Here is an 11,231-nt window from a genome sequence, read left to right as displayed (position 1 = left end):
TAATTTCGAGACTCGAATAGTTAAAATAGGTTAAAACGCATCCGATAATAATAACCAATGGAAAAGTAGTATGATAAGCCAGTAGTGCGCTGATTGGCTGTATGATGTGAAGCCCCACAGAACGCCCTACCCAATGTTGTTGTTTAATAATTTTTATCATTGTTATTCATTTAACAACGTTATAATATTATTATATAATATATTTCTCGGCTTTAATAATATTAATGTGAGAAAAAATTGTTTTTATTATCTATAAGTATATTTATGAGAATTTATAAACATCTTAGAAAAAAAAAATAACAACTAAATTAGTTGTTTTTGAATTATTACAAAATAAATAATTTCGATTTAGTCGACGTATTGTTTTGCGTTTAAATTCCCATATTATCGTTTTATTTGTTATCAATGGTTTTGAAAAGTTCTGTGACCTAATTTATATCACACCATCTAGAATCTAAAAAAAATATACGTATAGTAATATCATAATAATGACGATGCATAATAATAATAAAAATCAAACCAAATCGTTATGGTTGTAACGTCATTTCAGATCGAATACGATGGCGTTTTTAAGAAATACCTAAATACTTCTAAATAAAAATAACAATGGATTTTTATTATTGTGCACTATAATAAGTACAACTTGTTGGACAGATTAAACCTATGTTTACCGTCTACGTGGTAATAGGTCACGTCTACCTACACGTATATACCAATATACCGTATAATGTTTAATACACACAAACGAATCTCCGTCTTCCATTTTCCAGAATTAGTGATATTGTCATCGATGAAACGACAAGAAACGAATTCCAAGATCAATTATCGAAACGCGTAATCGCGGTGCACACAATATGAGCTATTTGTACTACAATAATAACCGACAGATTCAATCATATAATTATTAATTACACAATAAACGTACACTATTATGTACAATGTAGGTACATTGTACATCCCGACAACGCCGTATCCGGTAGTGGCTACACTAGTATTGTATTATTATAATCCGATCGATTACGGTGTAATGCATATTAATATAATATATTAGTGTATTACATGCCGTATAGAAATGCGCGTACTATTATACATCGTAATAACGTTCGTCGTGGTACACTCGAACGAGAGACCACTCGTTTCGTCGGCCGTTCGACGTACACGGTAACGGCGCATTTTATGTACCGAGTGATTCGCACAGTGCGTGTTCTTTAAAATTGTCCCTTATTTTAACGAGAAATTAATCGAATTCTAATTTTTGGAAATTGCATTTATAAGTGCTTAAAAAGCTACTCTATATGAGTTTTTGTTGTAGGTACCTAATCGTGTATACATTAAAAAATTAAAAAATCAGATTTTGAATAACTTCAATGTTGATGAAAAAACGGGGTGAGCACGATTGGCGGTGTTGAATCACTCTGTATAATGGTTTCGCAGCTGATAATAATAATAATTATTATCAAATTTGACGAAACTACGTTTTTGCGGAGACGGCGGCGGCGGCGGCGACGACGATAAAATGATAATCATATATTACATTTTACGGTTTGTCATTAAAAACAATGAGACTGTACATTATTTTGCCAATATGGTTTCACATTCTCGGTTACCATTAGCTGCAGGAATTGCATTCGGTCCTAATAGTATCTTATATTACAGTATTACACTGTATTATAGAAACGCTTGTTTCATATTTATCTTCACTCCGTCATGATAATATTACCATTAATATATTATAATTTAATGCTTGAGTAGCATGCTTTAACGTAAGACGGAGAGCACGACGAAGCGGTGTACCTAAAATGCCTATCTATAGCGCCATGTTGCCTTATATTATAATAATTGAAATATAAATTTATTATTTTAATAATTGATTTTTGTAACCGTTGTATGTACACTATTGGTTATATCGTTGTAGATCAATATAATAATAAGTATATAATATTATATTACGATATAAGTATACAATTTTGCTACTCTTTGATGGTACTCCTACGAGTGCAAATTAGCTAAATATAAACAAAAAAGATAATTTAATAATATGTAAACTGTAACTAACAAAACACTTATGTCTAACTAATAAATCAAATACTGTTTTTAGATTCTGAATGGAGTGATGAATGTTTTGATTTTACAATGATGTGTGTGTGTTTTTTTTTTTGTTTTTGTACAGCATAGCATAACTTATCGACATAATGCACAGACCGGTATAGTTGTTCTAACCAAACGACTTATCGGAATAGCTAAATTTTGTCTCAGTAAATAAACTTATATTAAACTTACCAAGTGTCCATTTATTTACTACAAACTTCCTACCACTTCTTAGTGGACTTTGTCGTTAAGACGTGTTGGATCAATTTCTACCGAGACCAGCTCGCTACAAGTGTCGATAAAAAAAAAAAAATTTGGGTGTTCAAAAAAAACTTGAAAATTTAATACAAAGTTAGTTATAAGATGTTCTTATTGTAGTTAAAAAAATCGTTTGTCACAATTTTTTTTATCTGCGTTTAAAGTTAAAATATTAATAAAATTCGTCAAAACCATGAATGTTTGGAAATTATTTTGTAGTTAAAAATGTATAAAAAATGTTGTGTAAGTAGCTAAAAATTGAAAATTTAATACAAAATTGTCCATAAGTTTGGTTTATAATAATTTAAAAAAAAATTGAAAGTTAGATTAGTCTACTGGTTAATCCTTGAGCCAAACACTTCCACTGGGACAATTGTTTGCATTATGAATGTATGGTTGTGCCTGTGCGTATACCTCTATAATCTACCATGGCTTATGCATAGCAAACATATTAATTTTCTTAAAATAAAAATATACCTACTTTGTGATAAAGAGAGATCTAAAGTAATATTAATTTTACATCACTCAAGTTGTAAATAAAATAATTAATTTTGAATAATTAAATAACTACCTTTTTCACCAACCATTGGAAATTATATTCTAGGCTGAAAAATCATCTTCGTTCAGAATCATTTTTCGTATACAATGATACCTATCATTGGATTAAAATTTAACAGTCCTATAGTATATAATAGTGATCCACAACTCACCGTATATACAGCAAAGCGGTACCCATTTACCCGCTTTTTTTTTCGAATCTGCTATCTTTTTATGAATATGAAAATATTTAAAATATGTACTTAACAAAAATATAATTTTGTTCTAGATTATTTCAGGAAAATATGGTTATTGAATCCCTTCAAACAAAATAGTAAAAAGAATCTTAAATTAAATTATTTAATTTTGGAGCTAAAATCTATTGTACATTTGTACGTATCGTACAATATTACTATAAATTATAAAATCCAATTATAATCAACTTCGCAGTATAAAAAACCGAAAACGTCCTCTTTATTTTTATTCAAAATTATACTGTGGGTAATGAATACAAAAAAAAAAATGATTGTTAACTAGAATTTATGAACAAGGATGCTTTTATGTTTAAAGAATCAAGTGGTTTTAAATCATTAAATCATGCTATGTGTAGGTACCATTATAATATATCTTTATATGATTCTAGGTTTAATACATTTTACAGTTACATAATTATTTTTAGTGCTCGAAATTTTCAATTCACAAACGCATATAATTTAATATACCGTAGATTATTATGTAATTTGTGTAATGAGTATTGAGTAAATTATTCGTTATCGGAACTCAGACGTATTTAAGAATACTTAGCTATGATAACTTAACCGATAAATTTAAAATAATGATGGTATTCTATAATGATGTAGGTACCTTTAATGCATATTTACATTATGCACTATTCAATATTCATAATGATTTCCTGAATTTCGGTTTTAATGAGACGGATCGAAAATAAAATTATTAATGCATTTTTTTTATACGAATATGGAACATGAAATCAGATAATTATACCAAACTGAAACTAAAATATGTTTTTAGTGTTTCTTTCGACTACAGTTGATTTTATTTTTAATCGCTAAAGAAAATAAAATAAATATTATTTTAGTCCTTAATAATATTACTCCTGGATACCACTTGCTTGCGGAGAAACTTATTGAAATCGATCAAGAATTTACTTTCTATTTTCGTTTTCCAGATTTAAATATATACATATATATATATTTATTCCGTGGTATTTTAATAATAATGAGGAAGTCGTATGCCATGAGATTTTTCATTTTTTTGGGTCAGTCTAAAAGTGTTGCTGAACGCGCCTGTGACACACGCCACATTAAATATAATAACAATGATAGTCATAATTATAGTTCTACAACCGCGATGACATTTATGACGTCCGCTTAAGTTAACAACACGAGTATAAGATGTCACCAACCACGTAATAACTTTGATTTAAGTTTTGTGCGACGATTGCTCTAATTCTTTAACACACTATATCGTATAATAACCGTCTAAAAAACTTCGTTTTCGTTCTATGTATATATAGCCGTGACAATTTTAAACAGTGGAGGGGTAACTAGTAACTACTTTATGTTATATGAAAAGTGTATATATAATATACGAGTAGAATATATGTTGAACCGCATTATAGGTTATGTTATTAATTGTTATTATACTAAACAAATTCGTTGAGAAAAAATAAACACATAATGAACCAAGCCATTCAGTATTAATACAAGTTACGTCCAGGAAAAAGTCTATAGTTTCATGCTTTTATTTTTTTTTAACCTATAGAGTATGACGAAAAATAGAAATAAATATAAGCGACGGAAATCACACTGCTATTTCAAATTAATAATATTTACTTAATAAAATATATCATGATATGTTAGTTATAAAAAAAAAAAACGAAAAAAAAAATTTTTTTTTGTCTTTTGGTGGATCCCTATAAATGTGTAAATTGGTTTGTCAACTACAAAAGGTTGGGACACCTGTTCTAAATAATACACTATAAAGCATTTAAAGAATATAATATATAATGTTTTGAAAATATTTTCGTTTTAAAGAAATCGACTTAGATATAGATTAACTGCGTGTAAAAAAAAAAGCATACCTTTAAAAAACCTATAATAAACTACTTTTATAGGAACTCGAAAATAAGTTATAACTCACTAAGAATAGGATACAATATAAGTTACATAATTATTACATATATATCGTTTGATTTACTTTGGTTATACATCATACATTTTTACTGTATTATCCAGTAAATCAGCACATGTAGATAAATATACATAATATGGAAACGCGTACGATTAATCTCTCGATTAATCATATTATAATATTATATTTATATTAAAGTACGACTGAAATTTTCAAGACTATATAAGCATTAGGTATAACACGGCAATATTATTGCAACGGTGCTGTACTGCGTATTGTGGCCCATTAATAATATTAATACGATATTAATTCCGGCGAAGGGCATCATAATCATGTCGTGTATAGTGTATTATAACATTAAATCGCCGGGTCGATGGAAGAAAAATCGGGAGGGGGTGAAATCGAATCGTTGAGATGAACAACTAACGTACGCGAGCGCTGCGTGCATATTATAAAAGTCACCCGTCGCGATGCGAAACAGAAGAAAAGACCGACCGGCAGTTTTTCCGACGTCGACGCGACCGACGCACGACTATTTAATATATTACGAGCGTATAGACGATGATACATATAATGACGTGACTACGCGTGTGCTCGGTCCGCCGATCTCGTTTTTTCTCGTCTCCGTCTGTCAGCGGCGGCGTCGACGTTTTCCCTCCGGCGCTCGCCTCTCGCCCAACACCGTCCGGCCGGAGCGGAGCGCACAGACGCGGTGCGCTCGAATTGCCACTGCCGCTGCTGCTTCAGTGTCAGTACCACGTCGGCGACCGTACTGAAAGCGCAAACGGCGTTAACACCGACTGTGCCGGTACGCGAACGGAGTACGATCGCGTTCGCACATGCACCGCATACCCAAAAATATCTCCGCGTAACGTGCCGCACGACCATCGAGATTTATAGTTGTGTGGTGTCTGTTTGTTTTTTTAAATTTTTTTTTATTTTTTGATTTTCGTCTCCGTTTTCGATTACGTTTCGCGCGACCGTACCGCATAGAGGCGACCGAATACCCGGTATATGGTGGTCGGTCGCGTCCGTTATCGTATAACTAAAATAGTTGAGTGTTGACGCGTCCGCCCGGTGTCTGTCGCGGTGACCGAACACACTCGAGCGGTGGTGTCTGCCGCGCGGAAACCGGCCGCCTCGGATGGAGCCGCCTCGGACGACCCCGACGGCCAGGAGACCTCGGCCCGTCGCCTTGATTTGTCTGATCGCAGTGCTGTTGGCTCTGGTTTCGGGTGAGTGTCATTTATTTTGTGCTCGAAACGATCTACCTCTGTTTAGACCTCCGCGAGACGAATGGGACCGATCGATCATCAAAGTCTGAAAATGACAAATATAATTCGTATATTTACGATCAAAATAAACCTGATAAGAACAAAATAGCTTTCGTTAAAAACTAAAATCGATAAATTAAATTACAGTTGTTATTATAATTAATTCAGACAACATAATATTATTATTTTTAACAACTTGTCGACAAAAATTGTGAATTTTATTATTATAAACCGAATGTCGTATAGAAGAGTAGACCTACAACTGTCTATACCCAATATGTCGTCAAATTTAAATTCATAAATTTGACTAATGATAATTTTGTTTCTGATCTAAGTAATTTTCAATATTATCGATATTACATGTTCACTTAAGCTCATTATCTATCTAGTATTAAAAAAAAAAAAAAAATCAGGTGTGTATTTTATAATTTTCCATATGCCTATGACTATCAGTTTTGGCTGTCATAATATTAATAGTGACATCCATACACTGTAATTTTAAAACAACTTAAAATAAGTTTACACAAAATAATATAAGTAGGTACCTAGGTTTTTATATACATTCTTGTTCACCGTGATTTTTTTTTTCGAAATATATTCTTATAGGTAGTCTGATCAACTTGAATTAATAATATTACATTAATCGACTCCCCTCAATGGCTTGACCATGCGAGTATAACCCTATAGACACCTTCTTTTAGGTACCTGCTTTACGTTTACGTGACATAGTTATACGTAAATATATTGTATATAAGACGTAATGTGTCATAACGATAACGAACATATTATTATCATCTAGGTAAAAGAAAGTAATGACTTTCAGAACCCGCCCCTATGTTAAAGTAAAAATTTGAATTTTGAAATGATAAAACACTACAACTTAATAAAATATCATAATGGTATAATATAAAGTATGTATGTTGGTATACGCCTATACGGGTATTCATTTATATTTTAGGACACATACCGTGGCTATCCGATAACGAAATAATTTCGACGACTTCAAAGATTAAGCCAGTTTATAATATCTGAAAACTAACAATATTATAATATTATTAAAAATAAATAAATATCGATTTCATATTATATATTTAAAAAAAATGAATAAACGAATATAATATTATACCATTTTAGTAAGACTAGATTTTATGCTATGTCGTACCACGAAGACTTCAGCCGATTCAGGAAAATCACACTTTTAAATAATATACATATATAAATATACACACGTGCTAAGTGCCTATACATATATAATTTTATCACACATTATTATTATATTATTATGCGTATCTTGGCTCATAATAACCACTTTTCACGATAAATTTTCCACTTTCGTACGTCACGATTAGTACGCTCTTCTCGGTTATAGTGGGTGCTTTAAGGGCATTTATTACAGACGAGCTCAAGTGGACACATCTGAGGGACGAGCATTATAGGTAGTCGTAGACAATCTGAATCGTTTTGTGTGCACTTCAACACTTTATGTTAATAACGTAATATATGCAGTTGCACCATATAGGGATACGATATTATATTATTATATATAACTACTATATTTTTATCTTTTTACTATTGTTAAATCTGTTTTAGATGAAAAGTGAGCTATTTTTCTCTGGTATGAAATACTTACATTTAATAGCTGCATAATAATAGAAATTAAAATATATAAAAGATAAACATTTTTCACGACTTAATTAAAATATTAGAACGTTATTATATTATTTTTTTCTTTTTGTCAGTTATTAAATAAACGTTACACTTCACAGACTGGTTGAAATTGTATTAATTATTGAATTATATAGTTTTTTTTTTTTTTTAATTTTCTTACCGCTTGAAATTTAAAAAAAATAAAATAAATAAGTTTCCTCAAAAACGCAAATTATAAATACAAAATAAATATCTAGAAATAAATCTACGAAGAAAAAAATTAGCGTTTAAAATATAAACAAAGGAAAGATACAAATTAACATGATAATATTATGGTATGTATTATAATATGTATACTATACATTTTTACAGTTCATTGATACAATGGTTGTTCAAAGATAAATACATTTATCATCTCTGTATCTATATATTTATTATTATAAAATATTATTACGTCATCAGTTTTATTTCTTTGAAATGGTTTAAAAATTATTTGTTTTGTATTAATTGTCGAATGGATAAATAAAATACATACAACGTGCGTTGAAACTTGAGCGTAACACTACATATATACAAAATTGCAAATAATAAGTGTCTTTATTTAAAAGTTTAAATCACAAATATTTAAACAAAAAAAAAAAAAAAAGAAGAAATCATAGTATTATGAGTTATTATTTATTCGGCAATCCACTTAGCGATTTCATGGACAACTATACTTACTGAAAAATCTATTTATCAAAAATTAAAATTTTATGAAAATACTGAAATAATTCTATACGCATTATATATTATAATATAATATACGTATATATATGTAGTCTCGTCTGTCCGCTTTACAGAATCCAATTTAATCGTCGTCGCTGGTTCAAATATATAATATTATGAAAATAAAAACTCCTCGCTAAAATATTTTAATATTACAATATTTTTTCCCTCTGTAAATATTTTTTACAAAATTCGTTCAAGTATATACAGAGGGTGTGGTGTAAATTTTAACAAGGATTTTAAAATTATATTATTATTTCTCTTTAGGCGTATTAGATTATAGTTGCATTATAACCACATGCTGTATTATTTTTATTTTTTTGAATAATATTTTATACATATTTTTTTTTAATTTTAGACTTTGTACAACGTTACAATTTAATGTAATAATCTGATATTATAATATTATTTCTATCTACGGGGTAATAATATAATATACATTTTGTCGTATAATTTTTTTCTCAGCAATGCAGAAATCGTTTTTAAACGATCGCCAGTCTTATCAACATTATTTATTATGTGAAACGTATATATACCTTCGTCCGTCGTTCATCGGGTGCGTACACTAAAAATATTCATTTTGTACAGCACATCGACGTTAAGTAAATAATTTTAACGTGTGCGCGAGTTAAACATAACACGGTACAACAATAACATATATTATTATCTTTCGTTGTAAATCACAGCATATTCACAAGTGAAAACGTCAGAAAAAAAAAACATTAAAATAACTATAATACATGCAACATTATTCAGACTACGACTCACCGTTTTTTAGTTATCTTATTTAAAAATGCCGTTGTGTTGCGTACAGCAAGAGCTAGTTTGCACTGATGTGTTCAATTTTACGACGTAGGTACCTATATAATATTTTGTACTATCTATAGTTGAGAGATTCAAAACATAACGACCATAGTATTATTATACACGTGAATCGTTGTATATGAAACGATAAACCGTAACATACACGCCGAAACAAATAACTAACTATAAAAAAATGAATATTATTATTGAACGTTTTAATATTGAAAAATAATAATAATAACAATAAAAAATACAGGGCAGATTATGGCGATAACCAATATATTTTAATTTATTATTATACGGACGAATAAGCTGCATATTATATAATAATGTGTAGGCACTTAATAGAAAAGTTCGTTATCCCATTATTATAAATTTATCGTGTATACAAATGTGTTAGGTTAGGGGCCGCTTCAACAATAGCGTATTTTAATTTAATAATAATATACTATTCTATGGTATAATAGAGGAATTATAATTATAGTACTGTGATGGTTGATTTGTGACATGAAAAACAAAATCCAGAACAGTCAACTATGAACCGATCAGTAAATATACTTCGGTTTAGTAATGGTATATACGTTTTATCGAATAGATACGGAAATTATTATCTATCGCTTTGTCGGATAATTAAAATCATCGTATTATTATCGTTATTATAACTATATAATTATTGCGGTATCCGTATTTTTAAAAACGTTTTTAATAATATTTTTGGAAAACAATCGGGTTATTTTATATATTTAGGGCGCCAAATTATTCCTAAAATATATTATATCTATTAGTTTTTTGTCGATTGAAATCAAAAGGTATAAACATAGTTATTTGTTTTCGTGTTTATGGAAAATTTGAGCAAATCTGAATGGAATTTATAATTGTTTCCAGATAAATATAGATAAGCGTACCTACACGAGGATAAACTACAGTTGAACGGTAAAAACCTTATATTATGTCAAATGAGTTTTGAGTTATTATATTAGTTATCTAGTGTCCCTTTTCTTAGCTTATACGTCTGTTACTGCGTATAAGGATTATCGTTTAAATTATTATTGTTTTGTCAAAGCTCTCTCATACACACACACACACCAGTATCACTATCACTCACTTTCACAATTTCGGGATAAGCTTGAGTGCAGAGTCAATATTAATACACATAACGTAATATGCTTTGGTGTATAAACTTGTGTATATAATCTTTTCTGATACTGTCTATAAATCATTTTTGGTTTTTAAATATTTTTGTTTTATTTTATAATTCAATAATAATATGTTATATATTTGATATTTTATAGTAATAGATGGAAATAAGAGAAATAATTACATTAGTGACAATAATTATTGAACATATATTATTATAAATTATTTACTTTTTTAACTGTAAATGTGATACGAACGAAAAATATCTTCATAATCGTGTATTCATGAAGTAGAAAATAATAGAAGAATTATTTATACATGGACATAAAATGGTCACGACGATAGTACAACTTGAGTATGTAGCTCATCTCCGATGTATGGATAATGAACGTTAACTGACCGATTGCCCGTCTGTGTAGAATATTGTTTATTAGCTATTGTGTCATAATAAATTGTTTCTAAATTTTTATCATTTTTTTATTATTATTATTATGATTATTAGCAGTTTATCTTCAATACACAAATTATAAAGTTAATATTTTTTTTACGCACTGTGCATGATAAGAT

At 29.3% G+C, this 11,231-nt stretch overlaps 1 protein-coding gene across 1 annotated transcript in view; it reads left to right on the top strand.

Moving 5' to 3' along the window:
* The first annotated feature begins 5,570 nt into the window (after nucleotides 1–5,570).
* LOC114123427 (uncharacterized) overlaps nucleotides 5,571–11,231 on the top strand; it is a 38,445-nt gene continuing 32,784 nt past the window's right edge. Inside the window, exon 1 of the mRNA XM_050203425.1 lies at nucleotides 5,571–6,272. Coding sequence (XP_050059382.1) covers nucleotides 6,182–6,272 — 91 coding nt within the window. The 5' untranslated portion in view covers nucleotides 5,571–6,181. The remainder of the gene's footprint in view (nucleotides 6,273–11,231) is intronic.

This window comes from Aphis gossypii, chromosome 3 (assembly GCF_020184175.1).
Source record: "Aphis gossypii isolate Hap1 chromosome 3, ASM2018417v2, whole genome shotgun sequence".
Lineage (NCBI taxonomy): Eukaryota > Metazoa > Arthropoda > Insecta > Hemiptera > Aphididae > Aphis > Aphis gossypii.
This window is presented reverse-complemented; position numbering and strand designations above follow the sequence as displayed.